We start from the raw sequence: 26,178 nt of genomic DNA on the forward strand, positions 1-26,178 counted from the left end.
AGAGGCCCGGGTTTGGAGAGCTTCCGGGTTGGTGAATGCTTGAGGTCCCTGAGTGTGGCAGCTTGGAGAGGGCGTGGGAACTCCGTGTCCTTTCCCCACCCCTTGCCCAGGGCACCTCTTCCACCTGGCTGTTCCTGACTTGTATCCTTTATAATAAGCCAGGAACATAGTAAGTAAAATGTGTCTCTGAGTTCTGTGAGCCACTGCGGCAAACTAATTGAATCTGAGGAGAGGGTTGTGGGAACTTACAGCCTGTAGGTTAGAAGCACAGGTGACAACCTGGACTTGTTGTGAGTGGCATCTGAAGTGAGGGGAGAGTGAGAGTCTTGTGTGGCGGAGCCCTTGCCCTGTGGGATTTGATGCTGTCACCAGGCAGTGTGTCAAGACTGTGTTGGATATGGGACATCTAGCTGATGTTAAGAGAATTTTTTGGAAGTGTGGCAACTACCCCCCCACCACACACACACACACACACATATACATACATCGGAATTGGTGACCAGACCCACTACACTACACCTGCTATATAGCAAGGGCTCAGGAATATTTGTGAAATGTATGTATAAAGCATAGCAGTCAGGAATATTTGTGAAACTGCTTACTGTTATTTATAGCAGAGCGAGGACTCTTACAGTGTGGTCCCCAGGCCTGTCCCACTAGCGTCACCTGGGAGGTTGTTAGTAATGCAAATCTTTATGTAATGCTGGTGGCCGAGGCCAGGCAGGTCCACACTGGACTCAGGCAGACGGTAGAGAAACTGCGGAGCCGAAAGCATTGGGCCATTACGGTTTAATAGATTCTCACGCACGAGCAAACAGGTGGGGAAAAGTGCTTCTCAGGCAAATGAACAACAAAACCACCCCTCACAGTGGTGGGCAGGCAATCCACAATCTACCATCTGCAATCTGCCCTGAGTACAAGCACCCATAGCACCCATGGCCTTACATAGACCGCACACACGTGGTGCTGCCACGTGCTCACGCACTAATCCAGAAAAGTGCTTGCAGCCAGTAAACCAGCGAGCAAGCCTAACACAGCTGTTTTCCCAACAGGCCTCATCCATCAGTTGAAGACTTTTAAGGAAAGGACTAAGGTCCCTCGAGTCTCCAGGGAAGGCTGCCTTCAGACTCAAACCTGCAATATCAATTCCAGCTAGAATTCCTAGCCTGCCCTGCAGAGTTCAGACTTGCCAGTCCCCACAGCACATGAGCCAATTTCTTAGAACGCCTTCATACATCTATATAGATACAGAGATATAGTCTATATAGAGAGATATAGTGTAGATCTCTATATGTAGATATAGTCCATATAAGCTATATATATACAGATACAGGTGTTGACATAGTCTATATATAGCTCCTGTCCCATACACACACAGAGGGAGATCTATCTCTAAAGAAGTTGATATAGTGTGTGTATAGATACATAGAGACACACCCTGTTGGTTCTGTTTCTCTTGAGAGCCCTCACACAATGTTTTAAACATGTGCAGTTCTCAACTTGTGTAGTTTCCTAATTATTGACATTTTGAGCCAGATAATTCTTTGTTGTGAAGAACTGTCCTGTGCAGTGTAAGATGTGCTAGGAGCATCCCTGATCTCTACTCACTCGATGCCAGTAGCACCCGTCACCCAGCAGTCAAAATAAAAAAATAAACCTCTCCAGACATTGCCAAATGTCCCCTGGGGACAAAATCTCCACTGAGAACTATGAAAATGCAGGTGCCGTTTCTGCCTAGTTCACTCCCAATTAAACCAGGGCTGCCCTCTTGGCCACGTCACCCACACTCTTCCCTTTCCCCATCAAAACAAGTTTATCCGGCCCTGGCCAGTTGGCTCAGTGGTAGAGCATTGGCCTGGTGTGCAGGAGTCCTGGGTTCAATTTCCGGCCAGGGCACACAGGAGAAGCGCCCATCTGCTTCTCCACCCCTCCCCCTCTCCTTCCTCTCTGTCTCTCTCTTCCCCTCCCACAGCCAAGGCTCCATTGGAGCAAAAGATGGCCCGGGCACTGAGGAAGGCTCCATGGCCTCTGCCTCAGGCGCTAGAATGGCTCTGGTTGCGACAGAGCAATGCCCCAGATGGGCAGAGCATCGCCCCCTAGTGGGCGTGCCGGGTGGATCCTGGTCAGGCGCACGCAGGAGTCTGTCTGACTGCCTCCCTGTTTCCAACTTCAGAAAAATAAAAAAACAAAAAACAAGTTTATCACTTTCCACAAAACAGGCTAAGAACCCACACCCCAAAGCTGGCCCAGAGTCTTCACTTCCCCTCCTCCAGCCCCCACTTCTCTACTTGTGCCCGTTTCCCTTCGTGGTCCTGTTTTCCCGTGGTCTTTCCACAGCCTCACACAGGATTTTGTTTGCCCACTTCTACTGAGCCTCCTTGAAGGAACGGTAGTCCTAGTAAGAATAGGTTATTTTCTTTGAGTCCAAATTCTGCTAGGATCGTTATTTCTTCTTAATTTTAGTATTAATATCTATAAAATGGAAATAGTTGAGTGTACTTCATAGAGGGGTAATGAAGTACAAACACTTTTGAACTATAAAATAATAGGATTATTCCCTAAAAGGAAAATCTTGGTGCGTGCATACACACACACACACACAAACACATACACATATATATATCATATGTATAATTTTTTTTTTATGAGAGGATAGCCAGTACAGGAGGGTTTAGGATGAAATATGACCTTGGAAAATGCTAAATGAACAAATAAATTTGCATATCATATTTTGCATTTTGCTTTATTCTCTTCCGATATATTTTAAAGTAATGTAGGCGGGGTTCTTTCTAGTCTTTCTGAGATTAATATATAAATTACCTAATGGGGCAGCTGCCAAGGCAATGCAATTTGCTTATTGACTTCAAGTCCTCAGAAATGAAGGCACTCATCCATAATTTACCTACCCTCATAGTCTATGCCTTTGTTTCCTTGGGAACAGCCATGTTAGAGACCAAGCACTTGTCCTTCAGAATCAGCTGCAGCAGTCCGCTTCCAGAAGAACGATCTCTGAGCCCCTCACCCGCACCCTCCTGCTCCATGCTGCTGCTTTTCTGATCCCTGCAGTTCTGGGCTTGCCCACTGACACCCTGTCACAGTCCTTCCCCACCAATTGGTCTGGGAGTTCATGACGGCAAGGGCTGTGTTTTCTGGGTTTCGTATTCCCAGGGGCGGGTGCACTCTGTGGCCAAAGCAGGTGACCCCACTCCTGAGGATTACGATGACTCACTAGGACTCCAATACTATGTCCATCTGACTGCAGGAATGCTTCTACTGCCATGCCACGTGGACACCTCAAACACAGCATTTCAAAAAAGACTAAGCCTGAATCCTCCTTATCTAATGTTGAAAAACACACCGTTCCAAAATAGTGACCTAAACCCAGCAATTTATCTCGCGTGGTTCTGTGAGTTGACTCGGTTTTTCTGGACAGTTGGTGGTCAAGGTCTCAGTTACATGATGGCTGGGTCTGGAGTCAGCAGGAAGCTTTACAGTCACATGTCTAGTACCTGCGCTGGGATGGCCAGATCATCTGAAGGCTGCTCAGGCACCTCGCCCTTTCTGTTTTCCCCTCCTACTCCCTCTGTGGGGCTAGTTCGGGCTTCTTCATGACATGGTGGCCCTCGAATAGTGCAACTCGTTACATGGCAAGTAGCTGCTGCTTCTCATGTTCCAAGAGCTCCATGGGCCTGGGTGGAAAATATAAACCTTTTTTTTTTAATTTTTATTAATTTTAATGCAGTGACATTGATAAATCAGGGTACATATGTTCAGAGAAAACATCTCCAGATTATTTTGACATTTGATTATGTTGCATACCCCCCACCCAAAGTCAAATTGTCTTCCGTCATCTTCTATCTGGTTTTCTTTGTGCTCCTCCCCTCCTCCCCAACCCCTCTCTCTCCTTCCTCGCCCCACCCCCCACCCCCGTTACCATCACATTCTGTCCATGTCTCTGAGTCTCATTTTTAAGTCCCATCTATGTATGGATTCATATAGTTCTTAGTTTTTTCTGATTTACTTATTTCACTCTGTGTAATGTTATCAAGGTCCATCCATGTTGTTGTAAATGATCAGATGTCATCATTTCTTATGGCTGAGTAGTATTCCATAGTATATATGTACCAAAGCTTTTTAATACACTCGTCCACTGATGGACACAATGTAAACCTTCTTATGACACAGTCCTAAAAGTCTCAAAGCATTGCTCCTGCCACAGTCTATTGATCATGTTAGTCGTAAGGTTAACCTGGGTTCAAGGCAAGGGAAATTAGACCTCCCTCACAGTGGGAGCAGTAGCAAAGAATTCATGGCCATACTTACCCTACCACATTTTCTGACAAGTTCAGTTTCTTGTCTCTGTCAAGAAACTTATGTTTGTATCCTATGTCTCAAGATTTTCTTTGAAAGAAAACATATTGGAATGAAATAGAAATTAATTAATTTTGTGGGGACACTTAATTTCCTTACCAGGTTGGGTTTTTTGTTTTTGTTTTTATCATAAGACATGAACACTCTCTTTTCAGTGGTCTCTATTGATTCCTTCTTCTTTCATTATATTGTTTAGAATTTTTTTCCTTATTCATGATTTCTTTGAGATATGTAGGAAACTGCAAAGACTATTGTAATAAATATCTCCTACCCAAATTTAACACTAACATCTTGCAATGTTTGTTTTAGAAATAAATATCACAGGTGGGTGGAAATCCCTGTAATCCCTGTGTTCCCCTCTCTGATCCTCTTTTCCATTTTGCCTTCCCAGAGGGGACCACTGTTCTTAAGCTGATTCATGTTCCAGCTTTGCTTCAATACATATGCTCTGAAAAAACAGCGTCTTGGTGTGTTGTAATAGTTTTACATGGATGGCATTCTACTTCTTCTGGGACTGTTTTCTCTGATCCTCTGATCCAGGGATGGGTTAGCCATGTCAACCCACAATTAAGTTTCTCATTCTGTTTTGAGATCTATTCCTGTTAAAGCAAGTAAAGCTAAATCATTTATTTAATGCTTAGATAATATTCCCATGTATGAGTATGCACCAGACTTATTACTCCTTTTTCCTCTTCAAGAACATTTAGATGATTTTCAAGTTTTATAAATGTCCATAGAAGTCTGACACACCTGTAGCAGACTTTCTCTAGGGCATTTACATTAAATAGGTCATCTTTAATTTTAGTAGGTATTGCCAAATTGCTCTCCAAAGTGAGTATATCAAATTATGCTCCCACCAGCCATGTACATAAACTCAAATTTTTCTACATTCTTATCAACCCTTGACATTATCAGTCTCTTTAAATTTGCCAGTCTAATAAGAGTGACGTGGTATCTTATTATTGTTTAATATGCATTTCCCTGTTACTGGTCAAGTTAAGGATCTTGTCCTGTGTCTACTTGACCATTCAGATTACCTCTCCTGTGAATTGCCTGTCCATATCCACTGCTCATTTTTCTGTTGGATTTAATAGTTCCTTATCGATTTGTAAGAATACTTCAGATATTCCGGATGTTAATCTGTTATTGGCTAAATGTGTTCTTCCTCTTGGCTAGTGGCTTGTTTCTTATTTATGATGTCAACATCTAACTTTTTTTTTTTTTTGTATTTTTCTGAAGCTGGAAACGGGGAGGCAGTCAGACAGACTCCCGCATGCGCCTGACCGGGATCCACCCAGCACGCCCACCAGGGGGCGAGGCTCTGCCATCCGGGGCGTCGCTCTGTCGCAACCAGAGCCACTCTAGCGCCTGGGGCAGAGGCCACTGAGCCATCCCCAGCGCCCGGGCCATCTTTGCTCCAGTGGAGCCTCCGCTGCGGGAGGGGAAGAGAGAGGCAGAGAGGAAGGAGAGGGGGAGGGGTGGAGAAGCAGATGGGCGCTTCTCCTGTGTGCCCTGGCCGGGAATTGAACCTGGTACTTCTGCACGCCAGGCCGACTCTCTACCACTGGGCCAACCGGCCAGGGCCAACATCTAACATTTTAATGTACTTACATTCACTCCTTTATGGCCTGTACTGTTTTTATCCTCAAGAATTTCTTCCAGAGTTACAATGATTTTTGGTTTGTATTTTGTTGTATCACTTTTGAGGAGCCTTTGATTCTATCAGAGTTTAACCTTCAGAAATATCTATGTTTCTCTTGAATAACATCTCTCTTCCATCTTCCATAATGTTGTTGAATATTTTAGTTGCAGTTTACCTTAAAACACTCTGAGTTATTTTATCTTTTCACAGTCAGTACTGTGATGGGGTTGGGACAAGTATGTAAGGTGAAATTATTTTCAATATGGCATTAACTAAAGTCTAAGGAGGACATGATAGCTAAATATCTAAGCCTAGTGTGGAAGCAGAAAATTCAAAGGCTCTGAGGTAGAGCTAGCTTGTCCTGTTCAAGGGAAAGCAAGATGGGGAAAGCTGAAATGATTTGGGAAGGAGGAGAGGGGGGGGAGATGCGGTCCAAGGATTAATAGGAGTCAGACCACATAGGGCCTTGACGGACATGGTAAGGGATTTTGAGTGGATGTGTAATATCTCATTTTTTAGTTTAAAATAAAGTACCCTAGAAGGAAGCAAGGAGTCCAATTAGTAGGCTTTTGCTAAAATCCAGGTGAAACAATAGTGTCTTAGGTTAGAGTGGATTTAAAAGTGTTGAAAGATGGCTGGATCTAAGATCCACTTTTAAAAATAAAACCAATAGGTCTGATCTGTGGTGGCGCAATGGATAGAGCATCGACCTGGAATTCTGTGGTCACCAATTCGAAACCCTGGGCTTGCCTGGTCAAGGTACATATGAGAGATGATGCTTTCTGCTTCTCCCCCACCCCTCTCAACACGATTAAATAAAAATCTAAAAAATAAAATAAAAACAACAATATTTGCTTATGAGGATGAAAATAAAGAGGGGAACTGGTGATAAAACTCTTATGCTTCAGCCCTGGCTGGTTGGCTCAGTGGTAGAGCGTCGGCCTGGCGTGCAGAAGTCCAGGGTTCGATTCCCGGCCAGGGCACACAGGAGAAGCGCCCATCTGCTTCTCCACCCCTCCCCCTCTCCTTCCTCTCTGTCTCTCTCTTCCCCTCCCGCAGCCAAGGCTCACTGAAGCAAAGATGGCCTGGGCGCTGGGGATGGCTCTGTGGTCTCTGCCTCAGGTGCTAGAATGGCTCTGGTTGCAACAGAGCGACACCCCAGATAGGCAGAGCATCGCCCCCTGGTGGGCATGCTGGGTGGATCCCAGTCGGGCACATGCCTCCCCGTTTCCAACTTCAGAAAAATACAAAAACAAAACAAAACAAAACAAAAGCTCTTATGCTTCTAGCCTAAAACTGCAGAAGTGGTGTCATTTTACTGAGGTGGTAGCTCTGCTTCACTGTGCAGAATTTAACAGTTGATTGTTCTTTCATTATTTGGTATACAGAAGTGAGCAAAAGTAGACTTACAGTTGTGAATGTGCAAAACACAGGGTTTATTTTTGTATCGTTATTTACTGTTTTATTTATTTGCTTTACAACTATAAACCTACTTTTGTTCACATCTGTTATTGGTGACAGTTCAAGATTTAGATGATGACTCCATGTCCCTCAACACAAGTAAACATCGTTGGGTACACGACGGTCACATTTGAGTCCACTTCTATCAGTTAACAGCCGTGTGACTTTTGGCAAACTACTTAAGTCTCTGATTCAAATGAGTCAAGTATTTATTGATACATAGTGGGTTGTTGAGACGATTAAGTGTAGTTTTTAGAACACCACCTGGAGCGTGTGCTCAGTATTAGCTCTTCTTACTCATTCCGGGCACTCTGCCCCTGACTAAGTCAAATCAGGGATCTTATGAAGAACTCTCCATTCTGCTCAAAGTAAAGTCAGAATAATTTTCAAAAGTACCTAATATTTTTCAAAGCACATAGAAAAATATCCATGCCAACTTTAGAAGGCCACTCTGTGTTGGAATCTCTTTAGTTACCTCTTGCTTTTTCCAAGCCTAAAACTTAGAAGATCGACAATTAGTAGATAATTTGTTAAATGTCTACTTTGGACTTAACTTCTAGGATATTAAAGAGGACCAGTCAGATCTGATTCCTGTTTCTTGCCATTCTAAGCCATGGATGCTTTTGACTCAGCTGCATGAATAAATATTTTATTACCTCTCTGGTCCTTCTGGGTATTGCTGGACAGATCTCAGACTAGCTGATGTCATTGTTGGCTTTGTAAATCATGTCAGCATGGCTGCCTTTTTGTAGCTTTAGCCAAAGAGAGAAAAACAGCATCTTGAAGATGAGGAGCCTCTATTCAGACTTAATGGGATAAGCTGTAAACAGAAAGTCACAGCAGTTGATACTCAATGAAAAAGAAGACAATTTAAAGAAAATAATTTCCAGTAGAAAAAATAATTAATGGAGGTTATCTGTTACATTCTAACACAATAGATAAATCTTCATCCTGAGAACTGGCTTTGCCTCAAGGAAGGCAGTAAATGTCACTGAAAATGCAATGGACTCCATGCTAGGGCTGGCTGAGACCCGGGGCAGTGCTCGACTTGGCTCAGCCTCAGCCGTTTCTTTTTGTAAAATGGGAATAACTCCCACCTAGCTCACAGGGGTGCTATCAAGAGTCGGAGGGATAATGGCTGTGAAAGGACTTATGAAAAGGTGCAAAATGTAACACCTAAAAAAATGTCAGACCTTGCTTCCCTGTTTCTCATCCTGTGAATACACAGCTTATCACAGATGAGTCTCAGGGGGACATATTTCTCCCTGTAACTGTCCCATACCTGTCCTCAACACGTCACTTAACTGCCTGATTTTCCCCCTTTTTATTTGCTGTAGCAAATAAACCCAAAAGTGTGTACTAGAAAATAACAAGGGTAAGTTACATTGTTTCTAACTTAACAGAAGTAGGTGGATAAATGCATGGGGCAGCCCCACTGCACACAGTCATTCAGGTCCCCAGGCTGAGAATAACTGTGCCATCTTCAGACATTTGGCTCTTGAGGTTATGTCCACCCTGGAGGAGGGAAAGACCTGGAGGAGTGCCCCATGGGAGTTATGAACTTGAGCAGAGGTCTTAGCCAAAACATGTTCTTGCTTCCCTGTTTCCCCTGCCATCAACAGAAAACTTATCACAGATGAGTCTCAGGGGGACAAATTTCTCCCTGTAACCATCACTGGGCTTTTCACTTCATTACTTGATTTTTTTCCCCTCTCCTCTAACTATATATAATTAGTCAAAAATATGGTTATTTTTCTATACATTTGTTGGATATCAAGTACACAGAATAGGATTGATCCTCACCATTTGTTCATTACACACTCTTATCCATGGGCCCTTGCAAGACTTTCCTAAATATTTATTTGCTTATTTATTAACAATAAGCCCATCAAACTACCCATATGAAGATCAGAAGATTAATACCATATCTACAGTAAGTTCTCTCCCATTCCCATCCCTCCTACATCCTATGTAACCACATTCCTGGATCTTGTGTTTATTCTTCCTTTGCTTTTTTAAAAAAAAAAAAACAAAACACAAAACAAAACAGTCTTTTATTTTTTAGACCTGTTTTATGTTCACAACAAAATTGAGCAGAAGGCACAGAGATTTTCTGTATATCCTCTGCCCCTACACACACCCAGCTTCCTCCATTATCAACATCTCCCAGTCCACTGGTACATTTATACAATTGATGAATCTACATTAACACGTCATTACCAACCAAAGTCCATAGTTTACATTAGGGCTCACTCTTGTTGTACATTTAGTGGGTGTGGCTAAGTCTATAATGACATGGACCTACCATTACAGTATCACACAGAGTAGTTGTACTGCCCTAAAAATCATCTGTGCTCTGCCTATTCATCCTTCCTTCTCCCCAGCCGCTGGCAACCATGGATCTTTAAACTGTGTCCATAATTTTGCCTTTTCAGAATATTATATATTTGGATTCATATTATATAGTTAGGTTATATAGTTAGATTCATAGTTAGATGCCTTTTCAGATTGGCATCATTGACTAAGTAATCTGCATCTAAGTCTCTGTCTTTTCCTGGTTTGATAGCTCATTTTTACTGCTGAATATATTCCATTGTCTGGATGCCCCGCAGTTTACCCATTCGCCTGCTGAATGACATCTTGGTTGTGTCCAGGTTTTGATAATTATGAATAAAATTGCTGTAAACACCTGCCTGCAGGCTTTTCTGGGGACATAAGTTTTCAACCTTTTCGGGTAATTACCAAGGAGCGTAGTTGCTGGATCATTTGGTAAGGGTATGTTTAGTTTTGTCAGAAACTGCCAAACTGTCTTCCAGAGTGGCTGTGCCATTTTACACACCCAACAGCAGTCTGTGTGAGTCCCTGCTGCTCCATGCCCTCACCAGCGTTTGGTGGTGTCACTACAGTGTTTCCTTAAAGTCATGGTGTACTTTTTTGACTGGTCACAGGAAAGCAACGAAAGATGATAGATATGTGAAATCTGCACCAAATAAAAGGAAAACTCTCCCAGTTTCATATCTATTCAGTGCAGTTCAATGTGGGCTCAAGCACAGATTTTTTAGGGCCCCTTAGGTAGCTATCCCGTATAGCCTCTACAGACTCGTCACTGACTGATGGCCTACCAGAACGGGGTTTCTCCACCAAACTGCCGGTTTCCTTCAATTGCTTACCCCACCAAGTAATATTATTCCTATGTGGTGGCGCTTCGTTATAAATGCACCAATATTCACGTTGCACTTTGGTCACAGATTCGAATTTAGCGAGCCACAGAACACACTGTACTTTCCTCTGTACCATCCACATCTCGACTGGCATGGCTGTGGGCTGCTCCGCTGTATACATGGTGTTACGTCATCATCTGCGCATGCGCACATGCTGCCACATCATCCTACAGAAACTGTGAGTGTTTTCCTTTTATTTGGTGCAGATTTCACATTTCTATCGTCTTTTGTTGCTTTCCTGTGACCGGTCAAAAGTGCACCATGACTTTACAGACACACTGTCTTCCCGATTTTCTCCCTTCTAATGTATGTGTAGTGGTATTGAGTTGTTTTCACCTGCAATTCCCTGATAATATGTGATGTGGAATATGTGTTCATGTGCTTATTTGTCTAATGTAAATCTTCTTTGAGGTGTCTGTTAAAATGGTGGTTTTCAACCTTTTTACACTCGGGGAGAATTATTTTAGGGACCGCTAAGGCAGAAATACAAACCATTATTAGATGTTGTGCATTATCTTTTAATTATAATGCTATAAAATGAAAATTATCTGAAATAACCAAGCAATATTTCTTTTTTTTTCTTATGACAGAGAGAGAGAGACAGACAGAAAGACAGAGAGAGGGACAGATGGGAACAGACAGACAGGAAGGGAGAGAGATGAGAAGCATCAATTCTTCATTGCGGCACCTTAGTTGTTCATTGATTGCTTTCTCATATGTGCCTTGACCCCGGGGGCTCCAGTAGAGTGAGTGACCTCTTGCTCAAGCCAGTGACCTTGGGCTCAAGCCAGCCATCATGGGGTCATGTCTGTGATCCCACGCTTAAGCCGAATGAGCCCACGCTCAAGCTTTCAAACCTGGGTCCTCCATATCCTAATCTGATGCTCTATCCACTGCACCACTGCTGGTCAGGCAAAAAAAAAAAAAAAAAAAGTTTAATAGAATACAGTTAAAATTTCTAGAGAGCAATATTTACTTCAAGTAAAGCCAGTGAGAAATCTGCTGCTGCTTCTTTGCGAGAATACTTGATAACTGAGGCTGCAGTGTTGTTTCCGAGAGACGAAGCGCCGCATTGACATCCATTCGGTTTCTCTCCTTGATTTTGATTAGTGATAGGGCCGAAAAAGTTTTCTCACACAAGGAGAAAATACAATAAAAAATTTAATAGCTTTGTAACTAAGAGATGGCTCTTCTTCCAGTAGTGTCCAACTCTTTTGTGGACTGGCATAAAATTTCTGGTGGGCCAGCAGTTGAAAAACACTGTGTTAAGTTCTTCAGCCCATTTTTAAACTAGGCTGTTAGTTTTCTTATTGTTGAGTTCTTTGTTTATTTTGGATACATCTTTTATCAGATGTGTCTTTTGCAAATATTTTCTACCAGTCTGTGGCATGTCTTCTCATCCTCTGGACATTGTCTTCAATATCAGAAGTTTTTAATTTTAATGAAATCCAGCTTATCCATTATTTCTTTCATGGATCGTGCCTTTGGTGTTAAATCTAAAAAGTCATAGCCAAACCCAAGGTTATCCAGATTTTATTCTACGTTGTCTTCTAGTGTTACATAATTTTGCATTTTATATTTAGGTTTATAATTCATTTTGAGTTGTTTTTTGTGCAGGGTATATGTGTTTAGATGATGATGATGATTATTATTATTATTATTATTTTGCATGTGAATGTCCAGTTGTTCTAGCACTGTTTGGTAAAAAAAGATTATCTTCTTTTTCCATTGTATTGTTTTTGCTCCTTTGCTAATTCCTTCCAACCCTTACCCCTACCTCTGGCAACCACCAATCTGTTCTTTGTATCTATGAGCCTAAATTTTTCTGTTTGTTTGGTTTTTAAATCCCATATATCAAAGAGATCACATGGTATTTATCTTTCTCTCTGTCTGACTTAGCATAATGCCTTCAAAGCCCATCCATGTGGTTGCAAATGGTAGGATTTCCTCGTTTTGGGATTTTTTTTTCTGGCTGAATAATTCCATTGTATCTATACACCACAGTGCCATTGTCCATTCATCTATTAATGGACATTTAGGTTGTTTCTATATCTCGGCTATTGTAAGTAGTACTGCAGGAAACATTGGGGTGCATATATCTTTTCTAGTTGGTGTTTTTGTTTTCTTCAAATATATTTCCAGATTTGCTGGATCATATGGTATTTCTATTTTTTTTTTTTTTTAGGGACTTCCATAGTAGCACCAGTTTACATTACCACCAACAGTAAACACGGGTTTCTTTTTCTTTGCAATCTTACTAATGCTTATTTCTTGTCTTTTGATAATAGCCATTCTAACAGGTGTGAGATATCTCATTATGGTTTTGATTTGCACTTCCCTGATGATGAATGTTGAGCATCATTTTATGGACCTGTTGGCAATCAGTATTATTATTTTGCTGTTGAGTTGTATGAGTACTTTATATATATTAGATATTAACCCCTTATCAGATAATGTGATTTGCAAATATTTTCTCCCATCCAAGAGGTTGCCTTTTTATTTTGTTGATGGTTTTCTTTGCTGTACAGAAAATTTTTAGTTTATATAGTCCCTCTTGTTTGATTTTGCTTTTTTTGTTTTGCTTTTGGTGTCAGATTAAAAAAATCATCACCAAGACCTATGTCAAGGAACTTACCACCTATATTTACTTTCAGCAGTTTTATGGTTTCAGGTCTTATGTTCATGTCTTTAATCCATTTTGAGTTAATTATTGTGTATGGTATAGGATAATGATCCAGTTTTATTCTTTGATCTGTGGCTGTCCAGTTTTCCCAAAACCATTTATTAAAGGGACCACCCTTTTTCCATTGTTCCCACTGGATATTCTTGGCTCCTTTGTTGTAAATTAATTGACCACATGTGTGTGTATTTATTTCTGGGCTCTACATTCTGTCCCATTGGTCTATATGTCTGTTTTTTATGCCAACATGATACTGTTTTAATAACCATAACTCTGTAATAGTTTGAAATCAGGGAGCATGATACTGCCAGCTTTGTTCTTTTTCTCAGGATTGCTTTGGCTGTTCAGTTCTATTGTGGTTTTAAACAAATCTTAGAATTATTTGCTCTATTTCTCTAAAAAATGTCATTGGGATTTTGATAGGGATTGCATGGATGCCACATACTTTCTCTCTTACTGCATTAGCTAGAGCTTCCAATATGATGTTGAAAGACAGTGGCAAGAGGGGACAGCCTTGCATTGTTCCTTTGCTTAGTGGGAAAGTTTTGAGTTTCTCACCATTATGTATATGACGTTAGCTCAGAGGCTGCCATGGTGCTGACAGTTGTGAAGAAGAGGGGCTCCAACTTTCCTACTGGCCTGAGAGGTTTCAGGCATGGAGAGTTGCGATGTCAGAGAAAAAGAAGTCAGCAGACTTGGGGCTCCTGGAAGACCATGATGAGTTCGAGGAGTTCCCTGCAGAAGACTGGACTGGTTTAGATGAAGATGAAGATGCACATGTCTGGGAGGATAATTGAGATGATGACAATGTAGAGGATAACTTCTCCAATCAGTTATGAGCTGAACTAGAGAAACATGGTTGTAAGATAGAAACCTCATAGCATCCAGAAGAAGTGTTGAAGTAATCTAAACTTGAATTGCTTGCTAAATTCTAGGACAGAGAATCCAGGATGGGACACTTAGAAAAATTGTTTATTTCATTACCCGCTTGGCTTTATTTTTGCTTTTGTAACACAAAAAATAAATATTTTGCCCTGGCCGGTTGGCTCAGCGGTGGAGCGTCGACCTGGCGTGCGGGGGACCCTGGTTCGATTCCCGGCCAGGGCACACAGGAGAAGCGCCCATTTGCTTCTCCACCCCCCTCCCTTCCTCTCTGTCTCTCTCTTCCCCTCCCGCAGCCAAGGCTCCATTGGAGCAAAGATGGCCCGGCGCTGGGGATGGCTCCTTGGCCTCTGCCCCAGGCGCTAGAGTGGCTCTGGTCGCGGCAGAGCGACGCCCCGGAGGGGCAGAGCATCGCCCCTGGTGGGCGTGCCGGGTGGATCCCTGTCGGGCGCATGCGGAAGTCTGTCTGACTGTCTCTCCCTGTTTCCAGCTTCAGAAAAATACAAAAAAAAAACCCCAAAAAACCAAAAATAAATATTTTGATCTAAAAAATAAAAGAAAAAGTATGATATTAGCTGTAGGATTTTGTAGATAGTCTTTATCAAGTTGAAGTAGTCCTCTATTACTAGTTTACTGAGAGGTGTCTTTTTTTTTTAACACGAATGAGTGTTCAATTTTGTCAAATGTTTTTTCTATATTTATTGATATGATCATGTGATTTTTCTTTTTTAGCTTGTTGATGTGATGGATTATGTTAATTGGTTTTCCAATGTTGCACCAGTCTTGCATACTTGGACTAAATCTCATTTGATCATGGTGTGTAATTCTTTTTATACATTGTTAAATGGACTTACTAATATTTTATTGAGGATTTTTGCATCTATGAGTGATACTGCTTTGTACTTATAATTTGTCAGATTTTGGTATGAGGAAAATGCTGGCCTCATAAAATGAGTTAGGTGTTATTCTCTTTATTTCCATATTCTTTAAGAAATTGTAGAACATTGCTATTATTTCTTAAAGTTTTGGTTGAATTCACCACTGAACCCAAAACTTTCCTGTTTTGGAAGGTTATTAGTTATTGATTTAATTTCATTAAATATAAGCCTATTCCGGTTGTCTATTTCTTTTTTGTATGTTTCTTATAGGTTGTGGTGTTCAAGGAATTGGTGCATTTCATCTAGCTTATGGAATCTAAGGGTATAATGTTGTTCATAGTACTCCTTGATTATCCTTTCAATATCCATGGGGACTGTAGTGATGTCCCCTCTTTTATTTCTGATATTAGTAATTTGTGTCCTCTCTCTTTTTATCTTAGTTAGCCTACATAGAGGATGATCAATTTTATTGATCTCAAAAAACCAGCTTTTGGTTTTGTTGGCTTTCTGAATTGATTTCCTATTTTTAGTTTCATTGATTTCTGCTCTATTTTTGTTACTTCTTCTGCTTACTTTAGATTTAATATACTTTTTCTAGTTCCTTAAGAAGCTTAGATTATTGATTTTAGATCTTCTTTTCTGATATATGCACTCAATGCTATAAATTTTCCTCTAAGCCCTTTCACTGCATTCCACAAATTTTGATAAGTTGTGTGTTCATTTTCATTATAGTTCTAAATATTTTTCAGTTTCTCTTGAGGTTTCTTCTTTGACCATCTATTATTTAGTAGTGTCTTGTTTAATCTTCAACAATTTGGGGATATATAAAGAATGTTTCTGTTATTGATCTCTAGTTTAATTCCATTGTGGTCTGAGAACAGACATTGTATGATTTCTATTCTTGTAAGGGGTGTTTTATGACCAAGAATGTGGTCTATCTTGGTGAATAATCCATATGAGCTTGAAAAGAATGTGTATTTTGCTGTTAAGTGAAGTAGTCAGTAGATGGCCATTATATCCAAGTGATTGATAGTGGTGTTGAGTTCAATTATGCCCTTCTTGATTTTCTGCCTGCTGGATGTGTCCATTTTTGATGAACAGGTGTTGAATTCTCCAACAATAATAGATTCATCTATTTCTCCTTGCATTTCTCTTTGTTATTCCCTCATGTATTTGAAGCTCTATTGATAGTTGCATACATGCTAAGGATTGCTATGTTTTCTTAGAGAATTAAGTCCTTTATCATTATGCAATGCCTTCTTTATTCCTGATAACTATCTTTGCTTTGAAGTTCTACTCTTTCTGAAATTAATAAAGCTACTTCTGCTTTCTTTTGACTAATGTTAACATGGTATATTCTTCTATATCCATTTACTTTTCATCTTTACATGTCTATATTTTAAGTGGGTTTTTTGCAGACAACAAAGTTGGGCCTTGTTTTTTGATCCACTGACAACCTCTGTCCTCTAATTAGTGCACTAAGAGCATCGATATCCTATATTTGCCTTCCACTCTTTCTACAGCTTTTAATGTTTTCATTAAGCATTTAATATTATTATATTTTTTCTTTCTTAGTATATCAGGAATACTTTAGTTTTTACTATTTTTAGTGTTTACACTAGAATTTTCAATATATATTTACAACTAATTCAAGTCTACTTTAAATAACTCTATATTATTTCACGGTAGTGTGAACACCTTATAATAAAATAATCCTAGTTTCTCCCTCCTATCCATTTATAGCATTGCTGTCACTTATTTCACATAGACAGAAGCATATATATATATATATATATATATATACACACACACATGTGTAAAATACATAATTGAATATATTGTTGCTGTTATTTTGAACAAACTTTTATCTGTTAGATCAATTAGGAATAATAAAAATAAGTTTTTACTTTATCTTTACTTATTTCTTATCTAGTGCTCTTATTTTCTTTATAAATGCATTTATGAGTATCATTTTCCATCCTACTGAAATTTTTAAATGTTTTTTGCAAGGCAAGTCTGCCGGCAACAGATTCCCTCAATTTTTATGTGTCTCTGAAAGTCCTAATTAATTAATTTAATTTATACACTGAGGGAATTGATTTTCTAATGTTTCATTTCGGATTTTTCAGATTTAGATTCATGATTCAATTGAGCCTTTAATTTTCCTTCCTCATACTGTTCTTGTTTCATACTATTCTTGTTTGCGTATCAAGAATACTGGGCCCCATACAACTGAAATGGCTGCTATTCATATTCCTTAGTCTCTGAAATAATTTGTAAAAATTCAGATGATCTACTTCAGAGTTTGGTGGAACTTTCCAATAAATCATATAGATCTGAAGCTTTCTTTCTGTGAATACTTTAAACTATTGCTTTAATTTAATTTAATTTTTTTGGGACAGAGACAGAAATAGAGTCAAAGAGAGGGATAGATAGGGACAGACAAGAAGGGGCAGAGACGAGAAGCATCAGTTCTTCGTTTCAGTTCCTTAGTTGTTCAGTGATTGCTTTCTCATATGTGCCATGACCAGGGGGCTACAGCAGAGCGGGTGACCACTTGCTCAAGCCAGCGTCCTTGGGCTTCAAGCCAGTGACTTTTGGGCTCAAGCCAGTGACCATGGTTTCATGTCTATGATTCCACGCTCAAGCCAGTGACCCCTCGCTCAAGCTGGTGAGCCTCCACTCAAGCCGGTAATCTCAGGGTTTCAGACCTGGGTCCTCCATGTCCCAGTCCAACACTCTATCCACTGCGCCACTGACGGATCAGGCTAAAACTATTGCTTTAATTTTTTTTTTCTGTATTTTCTGCAGCCGGAAATGGGGAGAGACAGTCAGACAGACTCCCGCATGCGCCCGACCAGGATCCACCCGGCACGCCCACCAGGGGGCGACGCTCTGCCCCTCCAGAGGGTCGCTCTGTTGCGACCAGAGCCACTCCAGCGCCAGGGGCAGAGGCCAAGGAACCATCCCCAGCGCCCCGGCCATCTTTGCTCCAGTGGAGCCTCTGCTGCGGGAGGGGAAGAGAGAGACAGAGAGGAAGGAGAGGGGGAGGGGTGGAGAAGCAGATGGGCGCTTCTCCTGTGTGCCCTGGCCGGGAATCGAACCCAGGACTTCTGCATGCCAGGCCGACGCTCTACCACTAAGCCAACCGGCCAGGGCCACTATTGCTTTAATTTTAAAAACGTATTTGTCTTATGTGCGGTTATGTCTCCTTTTTCATTCATACATTTATCTATTTGTGTCCTCTCTCCCTTTTTTATCAGTTTATTTTGAGATTGGTGCTTTAAAACTTAATTTTCTTTATCTTTGTTTTTTAGGTTATTAATTTCTCCTCAAATTTTTACTATTTTAACATGTCTATTTTTTATTTATTCTGTACTTTTTCTAATTTCTAAATTGGGCACTAAATTTCTAGTGGGTCTGATGTGTTGGAATTTTAGTCTCCTTAGTTTCACGTAGTTGGGTCTGGAAAAACTCCATGGAAGATTTTGACCCAGAAAGGATTAATAGTCAAGACACAGTCTTTCTTTTGCTGATGTTTACATTTCCAATGAAAGACCCACACAGGAAGTTGTCTGAGGAGCAGCGTCCTTTATTGGACTGTTTCAAAACATGTGCTCAATATTTCATCGTGCTCTTGGATTAATTGTTTATATATTTTTTTATATACTTTTCTTTTCTAGGTTTGTCTGTTAGGTCAAAGAACTGTTAGTGTGTGGAGCTGCTAAAATTGAGAGAGAATATAACCTCTTGTGCTACAGATGAGGAACCTACAGAAGTGAGGTGGTATCGTCTAAAGACACACAGGCTTTAAGAAAGGAATGAAAGCCAGGTCATGAGACATTATAGCCTATGCTCTTTCCACTGAGCCATGCACTCAGTGGAAGAGTGTTCATTATATTATATAATGTGTCAAGGTCACCTGCATGACCTTGTTCTATATAATCCACATACACACCCCCTTTCTGTGATTCCTGAAAATGCAACTGGGGGAAATGCAACATTAACAGTAAAACAATGCAACTCGCCAGCCCTGCAATTACGTGTGTGTGTGTGTGTGTGTGTGGTTTTGCTCACCATCATTGTTTCAGTGTTTATTTGTTCCTATTGTATGTCAAAGATTTATCCTGCAGTGTTAAATGCAAACTTAAGTCTTACTCTGAGTATTTTTCTTTCTACCTTTTGACTTCTGAGAAGTAGAAAGGACTTGGGGAAAGGAAGTAGTGAGAGGTCAGGGGTTAAATAAGCAAAGAATCATTTATTTGAACTGTGTGGCATAGACCCAGTTTTGTTTTTTACAGTGCAACAGCTGACAATACTCTTGCTTCTGAAGAAAAATAAAATTAGTACTTAGAAATGAGGTATCCTGCCTGCTCAATTTAAAGGAAAGAAATGGCATTTATCTTAATTCTGCTGAAGTTTCTTTTGTATTCCTTCTGGGCTCTAAATATTTATTTTTCAAAGATGTGTACCAGATTATGAATTGGTTTCTAAGAAATAGAGGTCTCCCTAAAACCCGTGAATTTTGATAGTCTCAAGAGAAGTGTTGCACAAGTTCTAAATATTCTGGTTTGAAGCCAAGAGATGGTTGGCTGTGTTTCTTCTGCAGCTGTAGTTTAAATTAGAAACATCCTACCTTCTCAATGGAAAGTTTACAGAGATGCAGATTTTTAAAAACGCTTTGATAGCATAAAATTCCCCAAAGAGGTATATTAGCCTCAGCTTGCTTGATTCAGAGTAAATGCAGTACAACGAAATTGAGATTAAAGAGACTCATACCTTTGAGAATGTATCCATAATGAGAAGCAATCAATCTCACTGTTGTTGCATTAAGATGGAGTATACCATGAATTTAAATTTTTTGCTGTTCCTTTAAGAAAATTTCTCCTTCATTGTCCCCCTATGTCTTCAAGTATTTATAAATTTTATTTTAAATATTTAGATATTTAAAAGTTTTAATTATGTATATCCTGGTTAGGTCTAGTGGTAAAACAACATACAGATTATAGGCAATCCACCTATGTTTTAATGTCCCAAGCATGGACTTGGAGGTTTAGTCCCATCATTGGTCCTAACACACACAAAGCAGGACACATAGACACATAAAAATAACCTTTCATTGAACTTCCATGATGTAGTATATAGCCTTAGAGAACACCAAATTTGGGATTCCATTAAAAGACTGCAGGAAAATTGTTTTACTAGATGCTATTTCAAAGAACTTAATTTCTAATGTACTAATGGCATTGACCATCTACACGAGGGAATTCCTAAGTGCTACCTACATACTGCTTTGGGAGTGTCCTGGCCTTACCTAATCCTCACTTTTCTATCCAGGTTTTAACTTTCATTCATTACACCTGTCTTCCCATCTTTAACATTTATCCTATGGATTCTTCATGAAGAATTTTCTATTTCATGACTGCTAAAGATGGCACTTCTTTATAAAGCTCATAATGTAACCTGACCAGGCAGTGGCACAGTGGATAGGGCATTGGCCTGGGATGCTGAGGACCCAGGTTCGAAACCCTAATGTTGCTGGCTTGAGTGCAGGCTCATCCAGCTTGAGAGTGGGTTCACCAGCTTGAGCATGGGATCATAGCCTTGACCCGATGGTTGCTGGCTAGAGCCCAAAGTTCGCTGGCTTGAAGCCCAAGATCTCTGGCTTGAGCCCGAAGTTGCTGGTTTGAGCCAGGGGGTCACTGGCTCTGCTGGAGCCCCCCAGTCAAGGCAAACTTATGAGAAAGCAATCAATGAACAACTAAGGTGCTGCAACAAAGAATTGATGCTTTTCATTTCTCTTCCTTTCTGTCTTTCTCTCGCAAAAAAAAAAAAAAAAAATTAGCATAAAGCCCTAGTTTTGAAAAGCAAAAGTAAAAAGGCATGAAAACAAATACCACTATTTCCTTATACTCAGAAAAAAACAGAACAAAGAAACTTAGAGACACTTTGTGTTCACAATATTGAGTTTAGGACGCCAGGTATCTGAGGGAAAGTACAGATTTTAGAGCCAGACAGATGTGGGCTGCCGTCTCAACCGTGGCGTGTGTTATCAATGTGACCTTGAGTCAGTTGCATCTCCTTTATGAATCTCCATTTCCTCATCTGTAAAATAGGAGCAACAATATCACTTGTAACTGGGTTTCTTATCAATATCAAACAAGAGAACAACATAAATAAAGCTATCAGCTCAGGACATGATACATACTAAAGGCTCAACACAGGTAGACTTTGTATTGTCATACATACTAATAGAAAATTTGTACAACTGGTATGAGTTGGTTTTTTTCTTGGGGCAATTCACTTTGTAACTAAGTTCCTCTAAATTGATAGGGTTGATTTAAAAAACAAACAATAAACAGCCACTCAAGAGTCCCTTCTAGCTCACTGATTACCTCTGGAAAAAGATTGATAAATTGACTTACAGCCTGTGAAATTTATCCCATCTAGGCTTCTTATGAAGGAATAGAACAGAATCCGAAATTCAGGAATGTCAGGTGGACGATGAAGTAGATGAGAAAATAGGGGCGGAATTTCTCACGGCAAAGGTCCCCTTTTTGAAGAGGTAAAATATTAAGCACCAGGAGCCTGCCTGACAAGGAATGAGACAGCCATCTATAACAACACAAACACATTTGGGTAAAAATAAAGTAAGAGACAGAGACTAGTTTATTAATATGGATCAATTCATTTTTTCACTCAATGAATGAAGGAATGAATGAATGAGGCCAACACTTAATTAAAATATTTATTTTCAAATAGCTTTAATAATATTCTGTTTCATCCCATGAAATGAATAATTGAAGGTGACTAAAAATGCTTTAGGCCAAATTCAAATTGGAAAATTCTTAACCTTGTGAAGCAAAAGAGTACAAATTAAGTCAATCTGAGGAGACAAGAAGACATTGTATGGAAAATGGAGAATCACTACTAATTTTTTGTCTGCTTTCAAATTTAAGAATGAAGGGAAATGGTTACCTTTCTGACTAATTATGTAGGAAAAGGAAACATTTTTTTAAATTGACTGCATCTAGAAATAACCTCAAAGATGAAATACACCTACATGTTCATGATAGAAAAATTACAAAATCAAGTCTAGACTGTCCCAAACATGACCCCTGAATTGTCTTGGCAACGAGCAGACAGAGAATGAGGCTAGGGTACAGGAAAAATGACTAATAGGAACACATAATGTTGTTGGAACTAGAATGCTCCTGGCTGTCTCTATTGACAATCTAAATCTTGTGTTTCTACAGGCTCTGTGGACCAGGAGGAACTTGTGATTTTGTAAATGTTGGTGGTTCACTTTTCTCTAAGACACTTCACGGACCAGAAGGTCAGGAAGGAACCTCAAAAGTTCCTTATCCCCTGTTACATCCAATATATTATATAATCTTGTATTCTCTTAGACATGTGACTTTTGTTTCCCAAATAATTATATCTAAAACAATTTTCGATATCTTTCTTTTCATCTTTTCAGATTTCAAATTGGACATTGTGCAGTTCGTAATACCAAAATGCTGCTGATTTTGTTCCTCGTAATCGTTTGTTCCCATGTTTCTGTGAACCAAGATTCTGGTAAGGGAAATAAAATGAAAAGGATTCTTTAATTTTTACTTTGAGGCCTGACCTGTGGTGGCGCAGTGGGTAAAGCATCGACCTGGAAATGCTGAGGTTGCCGGTTCGAAACCCTGGGCTTGCCTGGTCAAGGCACATATGGGAGTTGATGCTTCCAGCTCCTCCCCCCTTCTCTCTCTCTGTCTCTCCTCTCTCTCTGTCTCTCCTCTCTCTCTGTCTCTCCCTCTCCTGTCTAAAATGAATAAATAAAAAATAAAAAAATTTTTAAAAAGTAATTTTAATTTTTACTTTGAAAATAGAAAATATGTGATTTTGATTGACTTAAAAAGTTGAGTTCTGTTTTGCTTTGTTTTGACTTTGATAGTGATCAGGGTGGGATGGTAGTTGAATTTCTTTTTGAAAATCATCTGTCTCTGGGACTTATTCCTTGTTCATGATAGAAAGACCTGAGAGCCATTATTTTGTCCTCGGTTTCAACCCTATTTAGGTCTTCTGGGAGGTTGCATAAAGTTCTGTCTCTTAATATTAGGTTCAGGCCTAGAAGTTTTGGAACACCTCTTCCTAATTCATTTGTGCCAACACATCATTTTGGTTAAGCATCCAGATTTTTCTCCAATTTAAACTATTTATCTGAAGAGACAACACCATAGCTGTCTGCTGTCTGTCAGCAGTCTACGTCCGGTGGACTTGAACTCAAAATACTGGCCTACCCTCTACCTCTTCTTAAATGATTAGTTCTCCTACTGGTCACTTCATGTTCAGGGCCACCTATGTTTGCTTTTACAGCTTTCTCAAGGCCTCTGACCTTGGTAGCAAGTTTTCTGAAGAGATAAACTAAGACTTTGCCCTGAAAACATCTTCCTTTGATGTTTCTCTGGGCCTGGTATTAAGCTTTTTAAAGAAAGGCAATACTTTTTCCCCAGTTGTTCTATGTTGTAGACATAGTGAAGGGCCTTATCAGAACCTGTCTCTAGTTCATGTGCCAGGTGTCTACATTACCTTTGTCCACACAAGATGTGGAGGTTTATCCATGAATAGAAAGGTCACTTTGGGTCACAAGTCAAGCCATTCTGCACAGAGCTTGCCTGCCAGTCCTCATAAGGGTTCCAGCCTTCTCTTGGAGGAAGATACTAATTCATCTTCTCTTATTTCTTCCCGTAAAATGCTACTGGCTAGATGATCATTAAAGGAGGCTCAGACTTGTTGAAATTAGGTTCACTACGCCTCAGTCAGACCACTAGAAAGAGAATAAGATGCGAAGGTGCCAAAGCTGGTTTCCTGGCAGTTGTTGATAGGGAAAGATTGATGCTATTTTAATTTGATTAGAATGTATCTAGGAATCTTTTAAGATAATCGGCATCTCAGAGTGAGAGGGGACCTTAGATGTTCTCCTCGTTGAATCTACTCATTTTAAAGGTAAAGAAACTGAGGCCCAAGCATATTCACTGGCTTGACAGAGCTGTTAGAGTCAGCCGACAGCAAAGTCAGGACTTCTGTCACTTTGTCAATTGCATCCTGTTTTCTTAAATATACACCATCCAAACAGACATTTTTCTTCCTTCCCTGTGTAATAAATAGATCGTATATCTAAGTGGTGAGAGCTCTGAATTCAAACCAGCAGATCACCAATAAACAACAGCGTTTTGTTCTTGAACCCAATGATTCCCTATCACACAAACATATAGTTCTGCATACCCAGCCTTGAATCTGGTATTAAATGAAGCCTTAAAAGTTCAGCAAAGTATTGTATTCCAATATGAAAAATATATTTTAATAGAAACTAAAACCATAATCATTTTCCTAGCTTAAGGTATATTGGTTTCTGCCACATTTTACATATGTGAGAATAAATTTACCAATTATAATGCTCACTCATGATTTATCAAAAGATATTATAAGTAACTTTAAAGTGGATTAAGGCAATCCATATTTTAATGATTTTTAGGTACTTCTTAAACTTCATCAAGTTGACACTGACATACAAAACTAATATATTTATAAGTTAATCAGATTTCTTTTTTGGAGTGTTTAAATTGGAATCACAATAAAAGATTCTCTTTCAGCTTTCTCCATTCAAAAAAATTTGAAACTGTTCATTCTCAATTAAAATTTTTATTCTCTTGATATAAAGTGAAGTCAAATTCTGAAAACAAAAGCAGGAAAGATATAAGGGGAAATTATCCACTAAAAACCTGGGAGTTTTTACTCTAAACTTATCTATTTCTTATTAACTCATCCCTTGCAAAAGTGATGCTTAATTTGGTAATCAGTTTAAATGAAGGGAAATATAAAAGAATTAGCCCAAGTAACAAATTCTTTTTCTTGAGAGTATATGTAATTTCAGGCTATTATTTCTGGTTTATTGGGACAGTATGAAAAATACAGATAAAAGAGGAAAATATGTTTTTCCCCATGTGGTGGGCATTAAACGCGGTAATATATTTTTAAAGTTTCGGCTTCGTTGATTTGTTCGTGTGTGGTTTGCAGGCCCTGAGTATGGAGATGTCGTGTTTCTGGTGGACAGCTCCGATCACCTGGGAGCCAAGTCCTTCCCTCTTGTGAAAACTTTCATCAACAAAATGATCAACAGCCTCCCCATAGAGGCCAACAAATACCGCGTGGCCGTGGCCCAGTACAGCGACAGGCTCCACAGTGAGTTCCAGCTGAGCACCTATAAGAGCAGGAACCCAATGTTGAACCACCTCAAGAAGAACTTTGCGTTCATGGGCGGCTCCCTGCGGTTGGGAAACGCTCTCCGGGAGGTTCACAGCACCTATTTCTCTGGCCCTGTGAATGGGAGGGACACGAAGCTGTTTCCCCCGATTTTGGTGGTCCTGGCTTCAGCCGAGTCCGAGGATGACGTGGAAGAGGCTTCCCAGGCTCTGCGGAGAGACGGGGTGAGGATCATCTCCGTGGGGCTGCAGGCGGCTCCTGAGGAGAACCTGAAGGCCATGGCCACCGCTCAGTTTCATTTCCACCTCCGGACTGCCAGAGACCTCAGCACGTTCTCCCAGAACATGACGCAGATCATCAAGGACGCGGTTCAGTACAAGGAAGAAGCAGCCGATGACACTGTTGTCGAAGGTAGGCTTAGATTGCATGTATAGAAATGATGATAAAATGTTTGTGAAAAAACCAACGTGGAAAGAGACTCTGTGAGTATCCCTATCCCCAAAACCTGGGCTGTATTTTTAGCTGTTAAATATCTGTATGTTCAAAAGGGCCCACTGATTGTGACCATTTTAAAACCAATGAACCCTGTACAAGTGTTGGTGCTTCATGTCCCTTGAACCACGTTTCACCTAATTCACAGGCTTCTTAAAATTCAGGGATGCCTTCTCCCTGCCACCAGCTTATCTCTGAGCTATCTCCCTGGGCTTCAGTTTCTATGTGGTTTTATTCCTGGTTCATTTAAAAGTGATTTCATTTCCTAGAGAAATCCTTGAATACAGAATGTTAGTGGAA

At 40.1% G+C, this 26,178-nt stretch overlaps 1 protein-coding gene and 1 pseudogene across 1 annotated transcript in view; both read left to right on the plus strand.

Annotated features, from left to right (window-relative positions):
• The first annotated feature begins 14,001 nt into the window (after positions 1 to 14,001).
• On the plus strand, positions 14,002 to 14,324 carry LOC136314432 (26S proteasome complex subunit SEM1-like; annotated as a pseudogene).
• Positions 14,325 to 22,382: 8,058 nt separating this feature from the next.
• COL6A6 (collagen type VI alpha 6 chain) overlaps positions 22,383 to 26,178 on the plus strand; it is a 127,892-nt gene continuing 124,096 nt past the window's right edge. The window contains exons 1-3 of the mRNA XM_066244667.1: positions 22,383 to 22,471; positions 22,616 to 22,713; positions 25,201 to 25,797. Coding sequence (XP_066100764.1) covers positions 22,653 to 22,713; positions 25,201 to 25,797 — 658 coding nt within the window. The 5' untranslated portion in view covers positions 22,383 to 22,471; positions 22,616 to 22,652. The remainder of the gene's footprint in view (positions 22,472 to 22,615; positions 22,714 to 25,200; positions 25,798 to 26,178) is intronic.

This window comes from Saccopteryx bilineata, chromosome 10, assembly GCF_036850765.1.
Source record: "Saccopteryx bilineata isolate mSacBil1 chromosome 10, mSacBil1_pri_phased_curated, whole genome shotgun sequence".
In the NCBI taxonomy this organism is placed as follows: domain Eukaryota; kingdom Metazoa; phylum Chordata; class Mammalia; order Chiroptera; family Emballonuridae; genus Saccopteryx; species Saccopteryx bilineata.